At 38.2% G+C, this 26,141-nt stretch overlaps 1 protein-coding gene across 1 annotated transcript in view; it reads right to left on the reverse strand.

Moving 5' to 3' along the window:
- Positions 1–624: 624 nt before the first annotated feature.
- The window catches only part of CPO (carboxypeptidase O), a 29,738-nt gene continuing 4,221 nt past the window's right edge, over positions 625–26,141 (reverse strand). Inside the window, 8 exon segments of the mRNA XM_025850510.2 lie at positions 625–989; positions 1,827–1,911; positions 7,586–7,769; positions 8,904–8,999; positions 10,360–10,469; positions 11,337–11,441; positions 12,364–12,484; positions 20,293–20,422. Coding sequence (XP_025706295.1) covers positions 727–989; positions 1,827–1,911; positions 7,586–7,769; positions 8,904–8,999; positions 10,360–10,469; positions 11,337–11,441; positions 12,364–12,484; positions 20,293–20,360 — 1,032 coding nt within the window. The 5' untranslated portion in view covers positions 20,361–20,422 and the 3' untranslated portion in view covers positions 625–726.

The following is a 26,141-nucleotide window of genomic DNA, read 5'->3' on the forward strand; positions in this document are numbered from 1 at the left end:
TATTCAGTTTATTTATTTGTGTTCTTGATTATTATGGCTCCCCTGAGCCAGAGTGGCCCTTTAAGCAACAGTGTGTCCGTTCTAATTATTTATAGCTACCATCCCCAATCTCACCCACTGGAATAGAAATTCCAAGAGGACAGGGGCCATGTCTATCTTATTCACCACTGTAACCCCAGAGATTAGCAAAATATACCTAGCAGATTCTGAAAAAGGATTTACGAATAAATAAATAAATACAATATTAAATAAAGCCAGCAATGACTATATAAAAAGATTATGTAATATCTTCTGAATGCTGCTACTAATTCAATAATACAAAATTAAACATGAACCTGGTTCCAAAATAATGAGCAAATTTTTCAAAATATGTAGATGAGAAAAAAACATCTCTAGGCCCCAGGGTAGCTGCCCTGAAACTGACCACAGATGCATAAATGTGCATGGCCAAGATCAGCAGAACTTCCCAGCTGACCTATAGATTCATGAGTCACTGAACGTTAGAGTGGTTCAGTGTGGCATTGTTGCAGCAATAACTAATAGTATACTCTTTTAAAGTAATAACAATTGATTATCAGCAAAACACACCTGAAAATACAAACATGATTCCTCTTTATTGAAGTGGAAAGTATCTTTAAATTATTTGATTCCTCTTTTTTCAGACAAACACCTTCCCTGCAGCCACATTCTCATGACTGGGGCTGAGCAGACCTGGGTAGGATAGACTCAGAGAACAGACATGAAGGAGACCAGCAGGCCCAGCACCACAGCAGTAGGTGTCACCTTTCCAGCACCTTCTGAGTCCCAGTATTTCTCACAGACATCATCCAGGACCGAGAGCACAGCCTCCATGGTCTCCTCACAGGTGGCCTGAATCTGCGCAGCTGGCAGAACAAATCCATATGTACCATTTTCCCACAGCTCAAACGTGTATGAGAAGGGAATCCCAATGTCCCGAGCCCAGTCTCTTGAAGACCCTGATGTGGTATCTACAAACAAAAGCATGAAGGCAGAGGTAGAAATTATACTGCGAAAGGACAGGTTTCTATGGCTATTTCAGGGAATAAAAGTTCAATGCAGCAACATGAGTGAACTTTTTCATATTAAGGATTCTCCCTCTCATTGATATGATGCCCTGTAGGGCTGGAAGTACGTCTCATTTAGCCCGTCTCCCCTCGCCACCTCCCAGAATACCTAGCATTATGCTTGGCATATAGCAGAAGTTTGGGTAAAGTTTCTCCGCTGAATCAAAGACTAGACAACCTATTATTACAAGGCAAGTGAACTGACATATAAAGGAACAGAAATAAAATGAGCAACAAGGAAAATATTATGCAAATATTATCCAGGTGGTCCTCAGGCGGGTGGAGGAGGTGGTGGCTGGGGATGGGGAAAAGCTGTGCACTGTCCTTTTAACTAAATTCTTTTCTGTGTTGGATCCTTTCTCCAGGCCCCACCTGCTTTGCTTTCTCAGACTGATAGGTCCTCTGAGAACTGAATCAACTGACCAAGGATCACGGGAAAACGTCCTTCCTGTTAACTCCTGTACCTTCTCACTTGCCAGCTCTTTTTAACTGAAGCCAGAGGGAGTTCTGGTCTGAGCCAGTGTATTAATTTTTTTTTTCTTTTAGCTCACACCTTATCCCTAGAGAGCATAATTCTATATTTGTACAGACTCCCTTTTATCCTTGGTCATTTTGATTTGTACAACTTCCTGTTGAACCCAGGAGCTCTTCCATCCCTCTCCTGCCTACCCCACTCCCCAAAGTCCACTGGCTTCTTTTGTGCCTTAGATACTATTGAAGAGGCAAAAAAAAGCTACTTACATAAAATATCTGCACTCGATCCAACTCTATAATTGGTTCCATGCTTTTTTTTCAATGCATTTGCTGCCTTCTGTCCAACTTGGATCTGTAGGTGGGAAATGCAGAGACAGATATCTGGTGTTAAAAATAAATCCAACAATCCAGAGGGTTGGGGATTTTGTCCAAATCCATCTCCAGAGTTCCAGACCATCTTTCTAACTTCCCATTGGACCTCTATACCTAGGTAGCCTTCTGGTACTTCAGACTCAACACACTCACACCCAATTTCATCATTCCCCCACTAATAAAGCTGTTCTGGTTTCCATATTTCTGACTGATCTGCTCCCCCAAACACATGTAAAATCCTGCAGTCACCTTTGACTCTCCTTCTTTCAAATGGTCACCAAGTTGCATTTCCAGCACCATCACCCTATTTTAGTCTCATTACCTCTGAAATGGATTATTGTCATCTTCTAGTAAGTTTCTCTTCCTCTCACCAATTCTTATCTCAGTCGATCTCCTTTGGATTCCAGGTGAACTTCGGTAGAATAGAACTATGATCATGATCCTGCTGAAAAGCCTTATTCTTAATTGCCCACCGAATTAATCATAAGCTTCTCAGTTTCACATTTGAGATCCTTTACGATGTGGCCCTAGCCCACCTTTCCCACACCATATTCTTTACATCCTACCTTAGATGATAGTCACTCTCAAGTTTTCCCACTGTTCCCCAGACATGCCCATTTCTTCAGACTCTTTACCTTTTCTCTGGATATTCCGTCCACCTGGCATGCCTTACCTCTTTTCTCTGCCTGTTGAAATTCTACCCAACCTCAAAAGACTTCAAATGCTGACTCTTCCATGGGATCTTTCCTCATCACCCCAACTAAATCCTCTCTCTCCCGACTTCCCCCTCCACGTGGCCCTTTGTTCATACTTCTCTTATAATTCCCTTCTTATTTTTCCTTATAGGTATTTGATACTTATCTCTTATAGGCTTATAGAATTTCAGAGCTAGAAGCTACACCCCTCCCCACACCTACCACCATGTCACCTGACTACAGTGGAAATCTCTCAGAACTGAATGATTTCTAATGTCTTAGCCTTGCTCTCTGCAAACCTTTTCCTGAGATCAGAGCCACTAACACTGAGAGATCCAAGTGTATTGGCTGTGTTTATTAACCTTCTGATAAATTTCTTCAACAATCTTTCAATAGTCTTCTCTAAGTTTTCCCCAGCCCAGACTCCCTAATATCTCCCCTTAGATTTCACACAAACACCACCAAAATCCCCTTGACCACTCCCTGTCTGGACTGTGATCCACCTTTGCTTTCTTTACCCCTTAGGGCAGCCTGACTGCTTTTGCAGGTGCATCAGCTCCTCTGACTTCTGACTAGCGATGAGTCTAACTTTAAACCTTCTTGGTCCTGCATTGTTCTGCATTGTCCTTCATTGTCCAGCTGAATCCTGGGGTATGACAGAGCGGTGCTTGGGTAGAGAAGGGATAGGCATGGTGAAGTTCAAAAGGAAGAGTAGAAAAGGGAGTAAGTGGTGGTAGGTCATATACAGCAGCTGTGAGCAGCATTCTCAGGGCACTTGGGACTTCCTGTGTGTGGCAAAGGTAAAAGAAAAAGACATTCAGCTGAACATATTTTCAAGAGCTTTGCCTCCTCTTTACTCACTACTGAGAATTCTGTCTTGGGCCAGTCACCTCTCTCTTCCTAAAAAAAGGATTCTAAGTCCGGCTTAGTTCCTGGGCTCATTGACCAGAATGACATGATTGGTAAGAAGGGCTTGAGAAGTGCATGAAATAAAGCTGGTTTGAATCATTTACACTGCAAAGAGGTACAAGAGCTGTTTTTGTAGATAGAAGAGAAAATAAGAAGGGGAAGAGAGTCAGAATAAAGATTTCTGGAGAGATAAATTCTGCTAAGGAAATAAAAATGACGGGTGAAGAGAAAGGATCAGGGTAATTGCTATCTGTGAGTGAAATGAAGAGCATGAGGTGGGGAGGGGGAAAGAGTTGCTATGATTTACCAGCTACACTCCCTTTTGAAGTTCTTTCAAAGTCTGGTAGAGACATGAATTGCCTTTAATTATTTTTAATTCCCATATGTTTCTGCATTTCTCTGAATGAAACTCCATGCTAACTGGTCCACGTGGGACCTTAACTTTTATTTGGGTTATATGCATCAGCTCCAGGCTACATTTTCCTTCCAAATGACTCTTGCATTTTTTTCTTGTCTGCAGTTCACCCCAGACAACCATTTCTTTTTTCTGATTGCCAACCTTTACTTATTTTATCCTATATAATTCCTTTCCCTCACATCCTGTGGGTTGGGAACAGTCTTCCTACTTTCTTCTTCTTACTATGGAGAGGTCGATAGGAGTAGGAAGTATAAGGTTTATGAGAAGTATACAGTTGTGACCCTAGCTTGTAGACTTGGTTCTTTCCAAGACGAGGAAATAAAATCTGAAGACTCTGACTTCTATCCTTAAGGGTGGACCTCCTGATTATTCTTCCCTCTCCTTTTGACAATATACCACACGGCCATGGGGAGCCAATTTCTCTGCTGACCTTCTTCTCAGCCCAAAGGAACGTTAGTCAAAACAGTAAAAATCCCTTTGCCAGTAGTACATAATTTACATTTCTAAAGACCTCAAGCCTCCTTAATAACTCCCAGAGAGTTTCCTATAGGCATATATTCACAGGGAGGCACACAAAAAGGTTGATGAAGGCCCTGGCATGTGTGTGGGAGGAAGGAGCTTGGGATGAGAGCTAGAAGTTGATATGGGAAGAGTTCAAATGGAAAGAATGTCAGCATTTAAAACATTAGAATTTTTATAGCTATTCTAATTTCCAGAGCAATTTAGAACATGGCTATATATAGTTATGTTTCCCCTACATAGTGATTGCCAAGTTGTCTATCATGCAGTATAATATTTATCATGATTTCTACAAATTTTTGGTTTTGTAAATATATAGAGATTAATTACTAGTCTCTGGTAGTTGTAAATAGTACCAAAAATGGAGATCTCCTTCAACAGTTGGCTTGATTCTGTGTCTTTGTGCACTCTATCAAACAAAGCTTACTCATAAGAACCTAAAACCACTGCTAGCTAGCTTCAATGAGGTTGACACAGGTGGCAAAATTTTCACATTGTCTTTTTACTGACAAGTCTTAGAGATGAATGTTTATGCTAACTCTTCAGCACCTGAGACTGTAAGAGATACAGAATGGAAGTGCCCTTTCTCAATTTGATGTGCCCATTTCTGCATATGGTACTAAAGCGTTCTCGGTAATTCCCACCCAACCCTAAACTTCCAGCCATGGCGATGTCAGTGCCATAGGTCTCTCCTGCCAGTTTGCCTCCTCTAGTCTGTGGCCAGAGGGCTCTAACCAGAGAACCAACAGCACAAGACCCTCTCACCTTTGAATACAAACTTTGCAAAATGGTCATATAGTATCTGTTTTCCTGAGCCAAGAAGGGAACAGAATTCCCTAAAAAAAAAAAACAAAAACAAAAACAAAACCAGGGGTTACAGTCTGCTTTTTTCTGCTGGTGGAGGGCCTATTCCATTAAAGATCTATAGCGGCCTGCCTTTGGTGGTTCATACGTGTTTGTCACAGATCCCTTTGAGCAGAAAGGAGACATCTACAACAAATACCACAGGAACTGGGAGATAAAACAAGTACTGGGCTTCTCAACTGAAATCTCTGTTTCTGCAGTTTCCTTTACTGAAGAAATGAAATTTCTAGAGCTCAGGAATAGGAGAAAATAGGACACAGTGATCTGGTCATCAAAGTTAAAAGGAGCTCCTAGAAGTCGCATGCCCTTTCTGAGCAGAGAGGCAGTATGAGGAGGCTGAATGAATGTAGCCTCTGGAGTCTGAAGACATGAGTTCTAACCTGGGTTCTACCAATCACTGTCTATTGTTAACTCAAGGTCTCAATTTCCACATCTTCAAAGTGAGCTTATTATATTGTCATCGGGTCAGATGAGATAATGGTCCTAAAATCCCTTTGTAAATTGCAAAGTGCTAAGCAAATGTTAGTTATTGCCACATCCTGCAAAATGATCACACAGTACAAATGTCCAAAAACACTGTGAGAAAGATATCAAAGTACTACTGGATATTCTTGGTTGTTGGGGGGAAGAGCTTCCTTCGGCAAAGATCGGTAATGGTTTTTCTTTTTATGCCCAGACATGTGTTCTCTGGGTCATGCTCCAGTGGGAGAGGGCCAGGACAGGTAAGAGAACCATTGGGTTCCCAAGCCTCTGTGACCTCAAGACCAGACTGAGCTTAGCCTCCATCCATCCCAGCATTTGTTGATAATGAGGGGTTTGTTCTAAAAAATAAAAAAGATGAGCAGAGACTAACAAGTGTTGATGAGTATGTCGGGGAAATTGGAACCCTTGTGCACTGTTAGTCGGAATAGAAAATGGAGCAGCCACTATGGAAAACAGTATGATTGTTCCTCCAGAAATTAAAAACAGAACTGTCATATGATTCTTCAACTCTACTTCTGGTTATATACCCCCAAAGTTGAAAGTGGGATCTCAAAGAGATCTTTGTATATCTATGTTCTTAGAAGCATTATCTGCAGTAGCCCAAAGGTGGGCACAATTCAAAAACGCACTGACAGATGAATGGATAAAGAAAATGTGATACATACATATGACGGTATATTATTAAGCCATAAAAAGGAAGGAAATTCTGACACATGATACAACATAGATAAACCTTGAGGACATTATGCTAAATGAAATAAGCTGGTCACAAAAAGACAGATACTGTGTGATTCCACTTGTACGAGGCATCCAGAGCAGTCAAACTCACAGAAAATGAAAGTAGAAGGGTGGTCTACAGAAGCAACGGGGACCGGGAGTTGTTTTTAATGGGTACAGATTGCCCACTGTGCAAGACGAAAGAGTTTTGGAGATCAGTTGCACAATAATGTGAACATACGTAACACTACTGAACTGTCCACTTAAAAATGGTGAAGACGGTAAATTTTAGGTTTTGCGAATTTTGCCGTGACTAAACGTAGAAAAAAATAATGTGTTTTTTTTTTAAGATAACAAATATTACAACAATTCTAAATTTGCCCTCCCTTTGATTTGTGTCCGCTGTCCTCAGGTGCACGAAAGGGCAAAGAGAGCGGTCCTACTCAGCAGTTGTGCCTGGTGCTTGGGTAAGCACAGCTTCAGAGGACCCGGATGTAGCAAAGGGCACCTTCCCGGCACCGGCTTGGACTTCACTGGCACTTCTCCTTACACATATCCCTAAGCAAATACTAGAAGCGGAGTATAGAAGAAAATAAAGCCTTGCGTTTAGCAGAGAAGAGAGCAGATATTATTTAGCCATGTTATTTTAGATATGCCATATTCCACTAACTGCTGGCAAGTTCTTTAAAGCACGGTTCAAAAGCTATAATTGCTGAACGGAGCTTCAAGAGAATTTACAGAAATGAAAGCACATTCCTGCAGATTATTAACATAATCGTCTCATTTATATTATAGACGAATACCTAAGATGTCTCCCAACTTGACACTTTACGAAACAGGTAGTTAATTAATGTAGGTAAAGCGGCATTTAACCTGAAGCCTTCCCAGCAGGCGTCTGGCAAGGTGTAAAAAGCAGAAGAAAAAAAAATAAGGAAGAGCAGAGAGAACAAAAGCAGGGCTGGAGCCAAAATCTTGAAAATGGAAACCAGAGAAAGGAAAGCCAGGGTCCCACGGGGGCTTTTGTAAAGACTCTGGTGCTATGGTCTTACCAGTTCCTCATGGTTACTGGACTTATTTTTAGTGTAGCCATAAGGCGTGAGAATGAGCTGCCCCTAAGAGTGCATGGTCAGGAAGCACACAATGCTTTCCTTCTTGCTCTCTACAAAGCTGGAAACAGCCTTAGTCTCTGGCTCCGAGGCTGGTCCTGTCCCACAGAATGTTAAATCGTGACAGCTTTAGAGGCACCAGTACCTGGAATATACAGAAAACCATGAAGAAGTCAACATGATACCAGTTTAGAATGGACTGAGGGCAAGGAGTCCCCCTTGCTCAGGGCAACCTATGGGTGGAATCGGGGCTTGCCCTGGCTTGTCTAAGTTAGTTCAGGTTAAATCAGTGAGCGAGGGTAGTCATTCAAGGAGGAACTCAGAAAGGCAGGAGGGCTGACATTCAGATTTGGAGACAACCTCCGTGCTTCCATGGCCCACAAAGGAAGACGCAAAACGAAATGGCATTTTCAGTCATCTTTTACTTAAACCTGTGGTGGGCCCTGAAATAGATGTTTGGGAACCAATTCTTGGGTTCCTAGGTCAGGCTGTCTCCCTCACTGTCTTACTGGTTTCCATCTCAGTAGAGCTATTTTGCAAGGACACCATAGTCTGTTCTCCTCAGTGATGATAATAAGGACCAGCAGCTGAGCACCTTGTACCCACTGGGCATGGTGGTCAGCCCCTCCTCTGTGGCAACTCATCAAATCCCCACAACTACCTACTGATTGGATGGTAGGACTACGGCCCACATTTTAAATAAGAGAAACCTAAAGCAGAAAGATGAAGAGATTTTTCCAAGACCACACAGCAGCCGAGTCTGAATTTTAACCCTTGCCATCTGGTTTTTAACCAGATTGCTCTTAACCATTTCTACCTCCTTATTTGCTTCTGATTCACTGGACGTGTTGAAATTCAGAAACATGAACATGCCTTAAGGAGAAGGAAATGTTTGCCTTATTTACTCTGCCTTCCCGTTATAAAAATAATCTGCAAGGATAATTCTCTGACTTTTTCTTTTCTTTATGAAAATTCATATATTTAAAAATAAAGTGATAGATTTCAAACATATTCACTTTGATCTAGGTCTTCTTTGCCCTCATTTAGCCAATCCCACTTGAAAAGAGTCCTGCACTGGAGTGCTGCTGGTTCTTCCTACATAGATAATGTCATCCCTTAGGGTGAAAACACTGGTCAAGAAGTCCAGGGAACTGTGCAAAATTAGATGTTTATTTTTGAAAGTTTTATCTCTAGTAATTCACCTCCATCCTAGCTTCTCTTTTCCATTCTTTGCTCATCAAGTCATCAACTAAACATGTACTTACTACACCAGGCCACATTGAAATTTTGATTGAGATCTGTCCCAAAACATGTGCCATTATTATGGTATGAATGGGATTTCCTCCAAAGCCGATCCTGTAACAGAGGAACATAGAAAAGCTGCTGTTCTAGGGTCTCATAAATCACAGTGTTGGGGATGAGTGGGTGGCCCTGGAACATAAAAAATAGTCCCTAGGATTGTCTGGGAAAACTTGCCTTTAACATAACAAAGCTTGTGCCTATAATTTTTAGTCTCACAGATGGGCCAGCAACACCCAATAACAGGAACATCTGTCCAACCCAAGCGTACCTACATGTACACCATCAAATTGGAGGGAGTATGGCTTTTTCCTCATGAGCAGATTAGCAGTGCCTGGTGGACGTGATCTGCTTAATCAGGGAAAGCTTCAGAGAGTCATATTTTATGTCCAAGTGATACAGGATGAAAGGTAAATAGCTTGGCAGATGGAAAAAGGCTGTTCCAGGTGTATCAGTGATGGTCTCTGCACATTTCTGGAAGCAGAAGACTGATGAGTGGAGATGAGCATAAAGACAAGTTTCTCCAGACAAGCTTGGAGGGAAGAATTTGATTTACACCCAGGCTGAAAGGCTGCTGCAGGAAAAGGGGTCCCAGGAACCGCTTTTGGGGGAGCAAAGGGGAAAAGGGAGGAACGGATATTCTCTAGGAACGGGTTCTTGTTTGTGGAGTGATCTGCTTTTGAAACATTTTAAAGAGGAAGTTTTCTTTTTTTTTCTTTAAGATTTGTTTGTTTGTTTATTTATTTGAGAGAGAGAGCATGCAAACAAGGCACGCGAACAAGAGTGGGGGAGGTACAGAGGGAGAGGGAGGAATAGGCAACCTGCTGAGCAGGGAGCCTGATGTGCGGGACTTGATCCCAGGACCCTGGGATCATGACCTGGGCTGAAGGCAGATGCTTAACCCACTGAGCCACCCAGTTGCCCCAAGAGGAAGTTTTCCCTTAACTAAAAACTTTATGAGATGTTTGCCCCCTGTGTGAATGATCACAGTGGAAAATGAAAGTTGGGTTAGAATTTATACATCATTTGTGCCCCTCATGCTTCAAAACTGGATGGTTACAAGGTAGTATATGAACTTTATACCAATCTGACAGGCAGTCCACAAACTGGAAGGAGGTGGACTTGGAGAAAAGTTAAATCTGGCTTAAAAACTGGGAATATGTCAAAAAACAAAGAAACAAACAAGCATAAAAACATGTGCTGGATTTCAACTCTAACAAGGCCCCCACTTTCTCCATCCTAAACTTGATGTAGATTGTTGGCTTAACAATACTGAGTTGATTTTTATCCCAAATGGGGTTTCTTCCTTTACATGGCCCCAAAACATTTCTGTCACTACAATGACTAAGGTCAGAAAAATGAACCGGAGTCAAGATCTAGTTCACGGATTCATCCCAGAACCACACTCGATGTACTCAGTTGTCCAAGTATAGATATAACCATCTACATTAAGAACGGGAAGCACGTAGACGTCCAGGTTTCTAAGGAACCTTCCTATCCTTGGGTTATCTTTATAGTTTTGTAGAATCTGAAAATTTAAGAGAGAAACATTTGAAATGCTCCCGGGAAGAGGTCTTTTTTCAATTTTCTAACAATTTCAACATAATTATAAGAGGTGATTGCACATGGAACTTCTACTCTCTTGCCCTCCAACCCTGCTTCAGTTGTCCTATTTGTTATGGTAGTGATTCTCAAGCTTTATTTTCCATCAGAATCACCTGGAAGGCTTGTTAAACTACGACTGCCTGGCTTTCCTCCCCCATCCCACCCTCTTCCCTTAATTCACTAGGTCTAAGGTGGTGAGGTAAAGCCCCAGAATTTGCATTTCTCACAAGTTCCCAGTTATGTTGATGCTATTGGTCTAGGAACCACACTTGGAGAACTGCTTCTTGTGGGCTTCTTTCTGTTCTGGTTTCTGAAAAGACTGACACAAAAATTATTTTATAGGGTATAGCTAATACGTAAAAATTCACTGAAGCTAGGTATTTTCCACATGCTAAATCTCTTCATCTGCACTATAGATCCCCTAAAGAGGCCATTCCAAGCTCCTTCTGCAGGTGAAAAACTAGGGGTCGGTCCTGGTGTTAGAAAATTTGCTCAAGACTCTCTGAAAAAGGCAGCACCAGGCTTTACCCATCTCTGACTTCCACAATGTATTGTCTTTTTCGCTTAGATATGTGGTTTACCTTCCAGTACAAATTATTGTGGAGATCATAATACCTAACTCAGTTTTCAGTGAAGCTACTTATAAATTCCATTTCCCTTGGGGTGAAGGAGTAACTCAGTAGGGAGCTGCATTGCCTACCTGAGAAAGAAGCAAGCTTTCTAAATAGCTAAGATGTGACAGGTATTTTGTTGGGCAATTAACCATTATAAGAAAGCTAAAGACACTTACTTCTTTCACAAACCATTGACAAGAAGCTGGGGCAATCCATTCCCTGGCATGAATTCCACAGTCCATCCAGATGATCTTCTTGGGGTTATTGGATGGTTGGCTGATCTGGAGGGGACATCCGTGCTCTATTACCGAACAATTGCTTATAATCATAAGCTGCTGTGCAAAGTTATCAGGTCCCTTTCTTCCTCCACTCTGTGATTCCAAGCATGAGGCAGGGATGATGGGAAAGACACCCACCACTATCCACTTCTGGTCAACCCAGTCTTCTTTCCTTTCTCCCTGTGCCATTCTTGTGCCTCAGTTTAGCCTCACTCCAGCAAGAAAGATCCCCTCCTCTTTCAGAGGGGTGGGCCAGGTAGGAATTAACCTGGCAAGTGTGGATTCTCTTTGATGGAGAAGAGGTCGTGAACCCTCTCAAGTTTGTCACAGTCATGTCTGTTTTGAATGTAAATGGCCTAGACTCGAGCTGTTCATTGAAAGCCACTGGGAGCTGGGCTGATGAAGGCTCTACATCCTTATCAGTGAGAAATTTACAAATTGGGATAAAGACAAGACTGGATCCATCATATTCAAGGGGCTTTTTCCCTAGAGCCTCACCCATTTTCCTAATCCAGCCAGCATATTTCCTAAACCACCTTTTATCTTCATTCCCTCTTACAATTACCCTTTTTATGAGTACATGTGTTTGATTATATATTTTTCTTTATTGCTTCCTTATTATATACCAATTCTACTCGTTAAAATATGCCCCAGGCAGAGGATATCTAGATATCTTTTTTGGCTGACTCAGCTCTGAATTTGACAGCCTATCCAAAATCAGGTAGGTAGGTGCCCCATCCTTAACATATTAGCCAATCATTCACTCAACTCCTGGGTAAATTCAATTTCAGAGCCAATAGATTTTTTTGTAGTTCTAGATAACTCTCAAAATTGGGAATGTGCTTTGTAAATTAACATGTCCACAATAAGTGGTAAGAGGGCAATGAACTAAGTAATTAAGGTAATTTCCAGCCTTTTCACTCACCTTCAAATAATACATGGACCGGATCTCATAGGTCATTCTGAGGAAATGCTGTGTCACCACTCCTGTGTACTTCTCACTTATCTGAATCATTCACTGATAGATCTGAAACAGCCAGGGAGGACTGTGGATATCAATAAGAAAATTGTTTGCTTGCCTCTAATTAAGATAACTGCTTCTCTCATTAAGATACTGAACTCTGGACTATTCGCTCTACATTACAACTGTGTGCTAAACAAACTACAAGACTAAACCAATGAACTGTGCTGACCCCCTCCCATTTTCTGTAAAGATCGACTGTGCCACCCAATCTTTGAACACCTATTGAACTTGACAAATAGGTTATTGAGCATTAGTAGATTCAATAATCCACTGATAACACTTCAGAAACATCATATCCTTCAAATGGCCACATACCTCTAGACTTCCATGTGGTACCCAATCATGCCAGCAGTTTCAGGTCAGGCTGATTTGAGGGGATCCTTTTGGATCCCTATATATACCATATATATATGTGTGTATATATATATATATATATAATGTTCCCCCTACACACATCCTCTTCCGCTATTAATAATCCCACACCACAATGGAACATTTGTTAGATTCAATGAACCTACATTGACAGACACATTTTTATTTCCCAAAGTTCATAGTTTACATTAGAGTTCACTCTTCGTGTTGCACATTCTATGGGTTTAAACAAATGTATGATGATATGCATCTACCATTGTAGTATCATAGAGCACAGTCTCACTGTCCTAAAAATCCTCTGTGCGCTGCCTGTTCATCCCTGCCCTCCCCAACCACTGGCAACCACTGATATTTTTATTGTCTCCATTGTTTTGCCCTTCCCAGAATGTCATGTACCTGGAATCACACAGTGTGTAGCCTTTCAGATTGGCTTCTTTCCTTAGTAACATGCATTTAACTTCTCTCCATGTCTTTTCATGGCTTAATAGCTCATTTCTTTTTAGAGTTGTATAATATTTCATTATCTGGAAGCACCACAGTTTATTTATCCATTCACTTACTAAAGGGCATCTTTCTTAATTGTTTAATTGGCAATTATAAATAAAGATACTATAAACATCTTTGTGCAGGGCTTTGTGTGGGCATAAGTTGCCAGTTCATCTGGGTAGATGCCAAGAAACCTGATTACTGGATCATGTAGTAAGAGTATGTTTGGTTTTGTAAGAAACTACCTTCCAAGAAACTGCCTTCCAAAGTGGCTGGACCATTCTGTATTCCCACCAGCAATGTATGAGAGTTCCTGTTGCTCCACTTCCTTACCCGCATTTGGTGTTGTCACTGTTCTGATTTTGGGCCATTCTAATAGTGTGTAGTGGTGTCTCATTGTTTTCACTTGCAGTTTCCTAATAACATATGATGTTGAATATTTTTTGCAGGCATATTTGACATTGGTATGTCTTTGTTGGTGAGATGTATGTTCTGGCGGTTTGCCCATTTTTGAACTCAAGTTGTTCATTTTCTTATTATTGAATTTTAAGAGTTCTTTGTTTATTTTAAACAACAGTCCTTCATCAGATGTATCTTTCGCAAATATTTTCTCCCAGTTTTTGGCTTGTCTTCTCATCCTCTTGACATCGTCTCTTGCAGAGCAAGAGGTTTTTAATTTTAATGAAATCCAAGCTATTAATTATTTCTTTCATTGATTGTGTTTGTGGTGTTGTATTTAAAAAGTCATTGCCATATCCAAGGTCATCTAGGTTTTCTCCTATATTATCTTCTAGGAGTTTTTTAGTTTTGCATTTTACATTTAGGTCTATAATCTAATTTGAGTTAATTTCTATGAAGGGTACAAGATCTGTGTCTAGATTCACTTTTTTTTTTTTTTGGCATGTGGATGTCCAGTTGTTCCTGTACCATTTGTTGAAAACTCAAATTTGCTCTACAGTGTCATCTTTGTTCTTTTGTCAAAAATCAATTAATTATATTCATGTGGGTCTATTTCTGGGCATTCTATTCTGTTCCATTGATCTATTTGTCTCTTCTTTCATCAGTACCACATCGTCTTGATTACTGTAGCTTTATAAGTCTTAAAGTCAGGTGGTGTCAGTCCTACAACTTTGTTCTTCTTCAATATTATGTTGGCTATTCTGAGTCATTTGCCTTTCCATATAAACTTCAGAACCAGTTTGTCAGTATCCACAAAATAACTTGCTGGGATTCTGATTTGGGATTGCATTGAATCTATAGATCAAGTTGGGAAGAATTGACCTTTTAACAATATTGGGTCTTCCTATATATTTATATGGAACATCTCTCCATTTATTTAGTTCTCCTTTGATGTCTTTCAGTAAAATTTTATAGCTTTTCTCATATAGATCTTATACATATTTTCTTAGATTTATACCCAAGTATTTTATTTTGGGCGGTGATAATATAAATAGTAATATGTTATTAATGGAAAATTTATCTTGCTCATCACTAGTATATAGAAAAGCAATTGACTTTTGTACATTAACCTTGTGTCCTACAACCTTGGTATAATTACTTATTAATTCCAGGAGGTTTTTCTGGTCAATTCTTTCAGATTTTCTACATAGATGGTCATGTCCTCAGTGAACATAGACAGTTTTATTTCTTCCTTCCCAATCTGTATACCTTCTATCTCCATTATTTGTCTGATGGTATTAGCTAAAGCTTCCAGGGCAATGTTCAAAAGCAGTTGTGAGAGTGGACATCCTTGCCTTGTTTCTGATCTTAGCAGGAATGTTTCTAGTTTTTCACCATTAAGTATGATGTTACTGTAGATATTTTGTGGTTACTCTTTATGATGTTGGGCAAGTTCCCCTCTATTCCTAATTAACTGAGTTTTTATCACAAATGGGTGTTGGTGTTTGTCAAATGCTTTTGCTGTATCCATTGATTCTGTATCACGTGATTTTTTATTTTGTGCCTATTGTTGTGATGGATTACATGAGTTGATTATCAAATATGAAATCCAGTTACTGGATTGACTAAATTTCAATTTTTTAACCTGGTTCATTTAGCACATATACCACAATTACCCACTGTAATAGAAATCAATTTCCCTACACAATTCTATGACTTTAAACTTGGAACTATTTGTTATTTTTAATTGTTACTAATATTTATAAGAATAGCTAATATTAATAAGAATTGTTATTCTCGATTTAATAAGTTCTTCACCCTCAAAATTGTAAATGTTTTATTACACTGCTGAATGAATTTTACCTATTTACCTTGTTCAAATGAAAATTTCATGGGATAGGATTGTCTAAATAATCAGTTAAAATAATGAAAATGAATTTTAGAAGGAGATTAAAAGAAACAAATGTAATTAAAATTATAATAGTTGAGAAGCAATATGTTTCTCCATGTTATTCAGGGTTTTGTTTCTAATACTTAGCATTCATTTGATTTTTTTCTTAAATAAGCAAGAGTGCTTCATTCAGAGTGAGCAAGTCTAATATAAAATATATGTACTGGTGGAAGCAATATATTGAGGCTGGTTTTTATAAAGCAAATATGTACAACCATTGGTGTGTTTAAATTAATAAAAATTCAATCAGGAGCACGGTTCATGTCTTTATTAAATAATCAGGAAATATATGTATATCATTACCAGTTAACATTTACTGAGCACTATATGCTAGGCACTGACAAAAGCATTTATATTATCGTCTTATTTAACCCAATCAACAACCCAAGGGGTTGGTACTCTTGTTACTGTATACAAAATCAATAATATATAATAGTAGTAGAAAAGTAGATTTCTTTCTTACAGACCTTAAAATCTTCTTAAGGGAATAGACATAAATACATGAAAAGCAAAATAACTCAGCCACTAAATAATAAGGCATGAAGTCTGATAAGAAAATTGCCTGATTGACTACCAATTAAATGGTACACTAAGTGTATTGAAGACAAGGGATAGAGAATTCCTAACTCAAGCATAGTCAATGATAACAACCAGTGTTGTCCTAGTAATTATGCATGCCAGCACTGTTCAAAGAACTTGATATATACACACTTATTTAACCCTGACAAAAATCATTAAGGGAAATTATTCCAGGTTGTTGTTTTGTTCTGAAGATTTTGTTACATAGGTTAAATTATGCTTTTATTATACCCTAGAGAATCAGCATAAAATATTTATTAGCCCATTTAAAAAATTGTCTCGCTCTGGTTTGGACTACGAAGAAAGAAAATAAGTATCAGCATTATAAAGTCACTAGAAAACAATTCCAGTGCTTTTTCAGAAAAGAGAAAGCAGAAGAAATAAAGTAACTGAGAAGGATATCTTTTCAGCCCTCCCTTCATCCTTCCCCACACTGGCTATCCTGCCTGTCCAGTCCTGCCCAGAAATGAGATAATCAGAGATGGTGATGTTCAGAGCAACCTTGTTCCATCCTTCATACAGTTCAGCAAATGTTTGGGTCTTTATTTATCATAGTTATCTACTCAGTGGGGTAGGAAAGTGAGTACACACAAAGCAGGGCTGGTCCCAGTGAATTCCTGTTTCAGTTGGGTTGGTATTCCCTGGCAATTCCACAATATAGAATGGAAGAAATTAAAGGTAACTGGATACCACCAAGAACCAACATTTGGTTTTTCCCCAGCTAATGTCTGTCAAATGTGTGAGTGCCTTGCCTCCTAAGCCCAGCATTGAATGAATAGGTCCACGAAATATGCCAAAAAAACACAAAAAACTGTATGGGATCTGAGTGAAAACCTCTGCTATTAAAATTGCTTATCATTTTACATGAGATTAAACACAATACTTAAACTCCAGAAACCCAAATACTTAGTTCAAGCAATGTTTAAACCATATACTTAGAAAAGGCAATTCCTTGTTTCTAGGCAATTTCTTGGGTAATGCATAATGCATGCAGAGAGGGAGGAAAAGCTGGCTAATCCCCCAAATTATCACCAGTCGCATCTCACCAATCAAACGAAAAGATTATTGTACTTTGTGTATTCTTTTTGAATAGGAATTCATAAAACGTTTAACAGAGAAAATGATCCTTTGGGTACATTATTAATAAATACTATAGATCTAAGATTGTCTAGTGAAATTTTGACTGGAATGTATAAAGAGGCAAGAATCTAATGAATACTGAGGCGAATTTTGTATTTTCAATACTTAGTAAGGATACAGTTATATGAATATTTCATGACAGTAATGTATTTTCAAACTTTTTTTATTCTTCTTACAAAATTAGCATACACTTATCGTGGAAAATTTAGAAAGTACAGAGAGGAGAAAAACAGAAAAGAGAAGGAAGGAATAATCTTCAATAATCCCACCTCCCTGAGTTCATTCTTGATATCTTGGCATATTTCTCATCAGTCTTTTATCTGTGCATATTTTTTTCTTAAACACAGTGCAGATTATATCTATATATAATTTTGTATTCACTCTTTTGTATTGCATAATATTCTACCGGAAGCATTTCCTCAGACCAATGAAAACTTTTTATAAATATTATTTTTAATGACTGCATAATATTTGACAGTAGATGTATATTACATAGCATCATTTATTTAAATATTGTCATCTATGCTGGATATTAAATCTATTTCCCCTTTTGGTTTTTTGCTATTGTAAATAATTCTGGAGTTAATGACTTTTTGCCTAAGTCTTTGTGCTCATTTCTGATTATTTCCTTGAGCTACATTCCAAGAAGAAGAATTAGTAGGTCAAGGAGGATGAGTATTTTCAAGGCATTTGGTTCATACTGCTAAATCCCAAATGATTCTACGGATTTACACTTTTATTGGGAGTGTGCAGTACATATAAGGGTCCACCTCCCGAAATACTCAAAAGGAAGGTTACAAAGCTTATAATCTTTGTTGATCATAGATTTTCTAGACTATTATTACATCTTATGTAATGAATAGAGTATCAAAAATGGCAGGTAACCTATGTTTTGCATTGGTAAGAGCCATACAAAAGTGAACATTATTTTCTATTAGTAAATAAAATGAAGATGCAAACAGCCACTAAGGACCAGGACTAGAAGATTTAAAATGTTTTCCTCAAGTGCAGTCAGAAGCTGCACTTGAGTTATCCAATGGGACCTAAGTCCTACTGCCTGAGCCACAGCATTTCCATAATTTAACCTGGGTTTGAAAAATATTTTTTTCAAATCTTCACTAAACAATATTTACAAAATGAATAATTGAAGGAAGGGGGCGGAAATCACCAACCAAAGATAACAATGACCATTTTGGTACATATTTTTTCTTTTATTTTTCTAAGTATTTTATTACATTTCCTATCCTGCATCTTGCTTTTAGCATAAAAGCTTTTAAGTGTATTTTAAAATTTTCTCATGCTATTAAAATTTTTTTGTAATCATTATTCTAATGGATAAATAATATTCCATTGTCATATATCACATATCAACATTTATATAACCTAATGTGGGACATTTAGGTTATTCCCAAATATTATAATATTATATATAATATTTATGTTATACAGAAAGCTACATCTCAGGGCATCAAATTCTTTCCATACTTAGTTTATTTTCTCAGAATAAGTTTCCAGAGGCAGGGATCAATGTGTAAGTTTCATTCAAACAATGTGTGAGTTTTAAGGCTCTTGATTCTTTTTCCCAATCAAAGCTCTGTGATATATGTCTTTGTCTCTAATTTATGAATGAAGAATATCAGAAAGATAAATGCAGTATCTATATGAAACTAAGTAAACTGATGGAAAACATGAGATGGCAATGTCCAGACAGGTTTTGGTGCCATGGAGATTGTGGGCTCTCTTTATATATCTGAAATCAGACTGTCTATGAAGCTAAAAGATAAGCTGAGATTGCAACATTCATCCAGGGCAAAAATCAGAGTGAATTTCCCTGTTCTGGGAGAGTGAGTTTGTTGCAAGATTCTTTTAACCATGAAGCAAAAGAAAAAGTACTATCTATAACCACACATGCTTGATGAGATATGCCAAATGAGCAGGATGAACCATGTGTGAACAAAGGAAAACATACACTTTATATGAAAATTATACCACACACACACACACACAGAATTTGATATATATTATATATTTAAAGAAGCTATAATTCACTATGAATAAGAAAGAACACAAACATAAGCAAATAATAAGAGTGGACAATTTATAAACTTAAAATGAGTAATAATCAAGAAAAAACACTTAAACTTATTAGAAATCAACAAAATGCAAAGTAAGTCAACTGGGTATTTTCACATGTAAACTGATGCCATTTTTCTAGAGGGCAATTTGGCAATGCAAAGCAAGATTCTCACATTTTTCTCAGCTTCTACCCAGGAATTCCACTTCTTCTATCTTACATTAAGAAAATAATCAAAGATTTGCAAAAAAATTTCATGTGGCTGAATGCTCACCATGGCATTATTTGTAAAAATGACAACATAGAAATTAACCATATGCCCCATAGGGTATAAATGATGGAATATTATTTTTGGTTGCAATATGTTTTAAATGTATTATGAATGTCATAGGAAAATTTCTATAATACAATTTAATTGAAATTTTCTGGCAACAGTACTGAATACATAATTATCTACCTATCTATCCAAAAATATTAAGAGTAACTATATCTTGGTGAAATTTTAGACTTTTAACATTTTTTTCAAAAATTAGAATAATCTAATTTACCAATTGTGACACTGTAAATGAAGAACATAGAATTTTCATTATAATTTCCCTCTTTCATTCACAAAACATGATATATCTATTGGTATTTATCATATTTTGTGCTTGAAAATGTAAGATATTTATACATTTATGTTGAATGATAAAACTTTATTTTCCTCATCTCGTGGTAGTGTGTATGGGTAGGAAGAGGGGAGAATCCAGCTACACTAATCTTGAAAAAAGCTTTCCACTTAGACAGTCTAAGTCAAGATAGTCAGCCCGTCTTCCAACTTCATACTCACCCATTATATCCCAGCCCCTCAGGAACCAGGATCCCCAAGAGGTAAAGGGTCCCAAGGAGAGGCTTCATTCTTCAGCAGAGAGAACTAGAAAATCCTAGGCTTCTCCTGCAGGTCAATGGATCAAGCATCTCTGAGAATGCATAAAGGCAGAGGATCTTACAATCAAGGTAAGTCAGTTAATGGATGTCTCAGCAGAATTGTAAGTGAGCAGGTGTTTTATTAACTCTATCATGTCCTCAAATAGCTTCTTTCTTATATAGTAGAAAACACTACCATTTGATTTTTCATTTCTCCTTGAAAACCAAATTTATACAAGCTCTTGGCCTCAATAGATCCAGAAAGAAGTTTCTTCCCAATGTGAAGTACTCATTTCTAGGAATCCCTATCACCTGTACTTACTTAGGAGCTAATTATTCCTGCTGTTCCCTCCACACAGTTTTCTGGGCATAATGGGTTGTATGTCTTCTGCCCTGGGTATGGTAGGCATGGTTATTATTAGGATTTCCACTCCCCTCTTAAAGCTGTATTTTGGATCAAATGCCTTCTCTTGTTCTGAGAGATCACACCACCAGCTTCTTAAACAAATCCAGGTCTCTCCAAATCTGAGCAGTGAAAACATTTTAAACCCTTTCTCAAGTGGATTTTCTCACACAGCCCTCTCACATAAAGGACAATGTCAGATACCCCACCATGTTTTCAGACAAACCCAGATATGCCTGAATCTCAAACATGACCACTAAAAAGTAAAAGCTCAAGTTAAGATCATTGCTAAAAGTCTAATTGAGCAAGGCAAGCTTTAGCGCAGTAAAGTAGATTTAAACAGGGTCCTTGGCATTTGGGGGCCCAGTCTAAATCCTCTGTTCTGTATTCATTCATTCATTCATTCACTCACTCACTCATTCATTCTACAAAAATGTCACAAGTACCCACTAAATGCCAGGCATTAGTACAAAGATGAAAACATACCAAGATGAATGAGGCAGACCATGTCTCTGCTTTATAGACCTCAAAATAGAGCTGAGAGAACAATAAACAAGTGTACAAAAAAACCACAATTTCAAGTAAAGGAAATCAAATTAAGGAGATGGGGGTGATCATGGGCCAAGACTATATTGAGATGGAGAGGCCTGTCCTGATTTATTTAAGATGATTTCTGAGTTAAGTTCTAAATGATATGGCTCATGCAAAAGGTTGTAGGAAAAGCGTGCTAGGTAAAGGGAGGAGCATGTATAGGGGTCCCAGGGAAGAAGTTAACGTGGTCCCATTAAGGAAATGGAAGAAAGCCAGTGTTTGAGTGAAGTGGGATTGAGAGAGGGATGGGAGATGAGGTCAAGGAGACAGGCAAGGGGGCGGACCTTGTAGAGACCGTGGGCCATAGTGTGGACTTTGACTATTATTCTAAGAAATCACTGAAAAGGTTTTGGTTTTATATTTTAAGTAATTTGTCTGGCTGCTGCATAGAGTGTGGGCAACAGACAGAATAGAAACAGAAAAGCCGGCATTCTAAGGGAGAGATGATGGGGCCTCAGGCTAGTCAGTCATAGTGATATGGTCCAACATGGCCACACGGGGAATTTATTTTAGAAGCAAATTTGCTTATGGAATAACTGTGAAGTGTGAAGGAATTAGGAAACTCAAGAACAATTCCTAGACTTTGAGGCCACGTAATGGAGTGAATAGTGGTGACTTTTTATGAGATGAGGAAAATCGAGGGAGGACGAGATTTGAGGAGAGGAAAACTCAAGAACTGTATTTGACTCTGATAAGTTTGAGATGCTTATTAGCTATCCAGGGGATTTCCAAGTGGTTAGCAACTATGGCAGACTGGAGCTGAGGGAAGCTGGAGTGAGGTACACGAATTTGTGACTCCAGCTTATAAGAGATAGTGTTTGAAGCCACATGAGGAGCTCATGTAGGGTGTGAACATAGACAGAGAAGGCAAGAACAAAGACTGAGCCTTGGGCTGGTCTAACATTTAGAGGTCTTGGTAGAAGAGAGGAATCCAGCAACAGAAATTGAGAAAGAACAGCCAGTGAAGTAGGTGGAAAACTGCGAGACTGTTGTGTCCTACAAGCCAAGTGAGAAAAGCATTTTAAGAAAGTGGGAGTTACCAGCTGGGCCAAATGTTGTTCAGAAATGGAGTCAGATGAGGACTGAGAACTAGCAATCTTATATAGCAAGATAGAGGTTCCTGGAGACCTTGAAAAGAGCAATTTCAGTCAACATGTGGTAGAGACAAAAGCCTGACTAGAGTTGATTAAAGAAGGAGAGCCAAGTGAGAAAGTGGAGGCAGTGAGTATAGAAAACTCCATTGGCATAGAACATGGCTCTCACCATAATAGCAACTTCATCGTTAGGATCTTCCATCGTCCCTTTGGGATATTGTTGATTCAGAAATCTTGAATTTGAATTTTGTTGATGTTCAGAATGAGAGGTAAAATGCAACACCACAACACTTTTCCCCTCACCCATGTGAGGGCCAGAACAGTCACTTCAGTCATCCTAACTCTGAAGCAAAGGTTTTAATGGGGCTGTGAGTTCCACAGAGGGAGAGTGGAACTAAGGAGTTGAAAGTGTTTTTTTTTTTCCATTCTCCTACTATTTGGAATTGGACCAAGATGGACTCAGGGCAGAAAGATGCATGGTAATCCAAATAAAAAGCAAGATAAGAATAGGCTTCCCCCTCCAACAGATATATAATTCTATGCTGTTATTCTGAAGCAAAAGGACATAAATAAAAACAAGAAATACATGAAAATGTGCAAATAGTACATACAAATTGTTAGTAGAAACCTGCAAATAATTTCTTAAAGTATGTTGTGAGGACATTTGGCATTGCTACACAGGGTTTTCCTAACAGTCACTGATAATTGGATTTTCCTCAATCCCCATGTCCAATTGCACTGCAATATGTGGTTTCCTGTCAATTCACTGGCCAAAGATTATCTTTCTGCAACCTTACGGAACGAAAGCAATAACCTAGAGCACCCAGGGCCAATGAACTGGAACCATGGACTCCTCACTAACAAGGATGAATTATTATCACATCTTTCCTGGTGATTAGATTATTCTTTATCGTTGTGTTTTATAGCTTTCTAGTTAGTCATCTCAAACAATTTATTCACAATAATAGTGTTTTTTATTATTGCTGTTTTATAGTTCCTATAACAGTAAAATTTATCCTCAACTCTATTATTACAATATTCAACTACTAATGGAATCCTTGTTTTTATTTGGTTGTGTTTTAAAGCTATAACAATAAAATTTACTCCCAAAAATATTACCACAAGTTTTATGTCCTTTAAACTACTTGATAGCATGCCTACAAACATGGTTCCTTAAGCCCACATGAGAGAAGACCTGCCAAAACATAGACATTGTTCTAGGAAAGACGTGGGAATTGGTTACTATTATGGTGAGAGCCATGTTCTTTGATAGAATAAGTAATAAGATAGAAGAAACTTCAAGACTACTGATTTAGAGAAAGGTTACATTCTAATTAGCAGATATGTTTGTTTAAAAAATCAACTTCATTTTTCTTACATGCCAAACCCTGGATGTTTGCACCATCTTCATCCTCCAAAATAATGTGCTCTCAAAATGAAGTCCCTGATTTCTCATGGCTGGTGTCCATATGAGTTAGAAAGAGGCTCTATGAAATATTATTAACAAAGACCAGGGTCATTTTGAAAGTAAACAACTTGAAGGACCTAAAAATTGAAAGGTATGCAGCCAAACCAGCTCACCATCTCTACTGTTCCTCAGTTTTTCTCACTGACCCTGACCCCACAGTCATCACAATGAAACTCCTCACTTGCCATGTACCTTTTATGCCTGGTGATGTGACTTTTATAATTGAGTCAAAGGGCTAGAACATGAATTATAGGCCACCCAGTGGAACAAAATATCAGTCGGACTCAAGAAAGAGGTGTGTCAGTCGGGCAAATGTTAGGGTGTGTTTAAGGGATTGATCTCAGATGGATAATAGGCTGACTTATGGTCACAAGCAGCGATGCAGGCAGATTGGGTGGAAAGATAAATACTGTAAGATATCACTTATATATGAAATCTAAACAAAAAGCCAAACTCATAGAAACAAAGAGAAGGATGGTTACCAGAGAAGGGGAGGTGAGAGAAATGGGGAGATGTTGGTCAAAGGGTACAAACTTCAGTCAGAAGATGAATAAATTCTGGGGTTCTCATATACAGCATGGTCATTACAGCTAATAAAACTGTATCATATACTTGAAAGTTGCTAAGAGAGTAAATCTTACATGCTCTCATCACAAAAAAAAAAAAAAAAAGAAACAGTAATTATGTGACATGATGAAGGTGTTAGCTAATGCTATGGTGGTTATCAGTTTGAAATATAGAAATGTACCAAGTCAACATGTTGTACATCTTAAACTTAAATAATGTTATATGTCCATTATATCTCAATAAAGCTATAAATATAGGTGCATATATATTGAAATATACATAAATGTAGGTTTATATAAAGGAAAGGCAACACAATTAGAACAGGCTTTCTTCTCTTCTCTGGATTTTCCCCCAGGTTCATTGTCCTACCCCTTTTCATTTTTATTGACTATATTTAGCAAAATCATTATTAAAGATTATTACATTCATTGTCCGAATCTCAGTGCAATACTTGATGGGCCATGTACAGAGCACTGGGTTAAAAATTAGAAGCCTTGGATTCTAATTTTTTTCCCTTATTTATCAGCCATGTGATTGGGGCAGACCTCACCTGTCTTCCTTCATAAGCAGTTGTAACTGTCTGCCCTCCCACTCAGAGTTGTGGAACATATTAAATGAAATAATGTATGTGAAAGCCCTGTACAGATTGTAAAAACTGTCAAAAATATATGGTGTAATTATCATTGACACTAATAACAAGGATCCGTAACCAGATTATAGTTCTACACAAGATTCTTCCAGTGTGATAACCATACTATATAGAAGAGAAAAACCAAGCTCCCAAACAGTAAAATGTAGAACTGTTTTCTCCTTTATCATAAAATTTCTTGACATGAGGTTCCCTAGAGAGTTTTTCTAAAGGTGGGGCAAAGCATGGAGGGGCTTCTCAGCTTTACATATATTAAAAAAAAAAAACACACAGATTTTTGAAAATGAGCATCTGTTGAAAAGGAACTGTATCTTAGTTACTAAAATCAGCTTACATAATCTATATAAATCCTAGCTTGCTGTTTATGACCTAAGAACATTTTCTAGCATAGCTGACTTTTAATATAAAATATCCCTAATTTAATGTAATTCCTATATTTGTATTCCCATGAATTTCACTATATGTCTAAAATAAAAAGATAGAAGTAAGACTCCTACTTTATTTCATATATTGAGATTCATTTTTACAGAAAAGTAGTACTAAAATTACTATGGGGTTTAATAAACCCAAATACATTAAAAAAAGTTCAGCTCCCCACTTGTATACTGAGACCCCCAAATTTCACAAGACTCATACTTGTTATTTCCATAGATGGAAATACTGTCAGCAAAGCGAGGGTGCATATCGTTTACCCTAACTTTCCTATGTCCTGTTTGCTTCTATTAGCATTTCCTTAACCCCCAGAAGGATGCCACGTTGCTCTGAAGAGAAGTCTTTTAAAAGTTAAAGCAAATTACAGAGTTATCATGAAAGTTTGTAGAGTGATTACTACATCCCAGATACTGTGCTTTAATGCATAAACAACTTTCATGTAGTAGTGACGTGGGAAACAAAGGCAAAAGAAAACATTAAATTTCCCTACTGCTTACAGCCCATCGACAAGTCCTTGAAACAGGCGGAGTGACCTTCCTCTAGGAACTCAGTTGCCTCAATGTCAACA

The sequence above is a fragment of the Callorhinus ursinus genome, unplaced genomic scaffold, assembly GCF_003265705.2.
Source record: "Callorhinus ursinus isolate GAN/ISIS: 27379988/994484 unplaced genomic scaffold, GSC_fseal_2.0 scaffold2, whole genome shotgun sequence".
Classification (NCBI taxonomy): domain Eukaryota; kingdom Metazoa; phylum Chordata; class Mammalia; order Carnivora; family Otariidae; genus Callorhinus; species Callorhinus ursinus.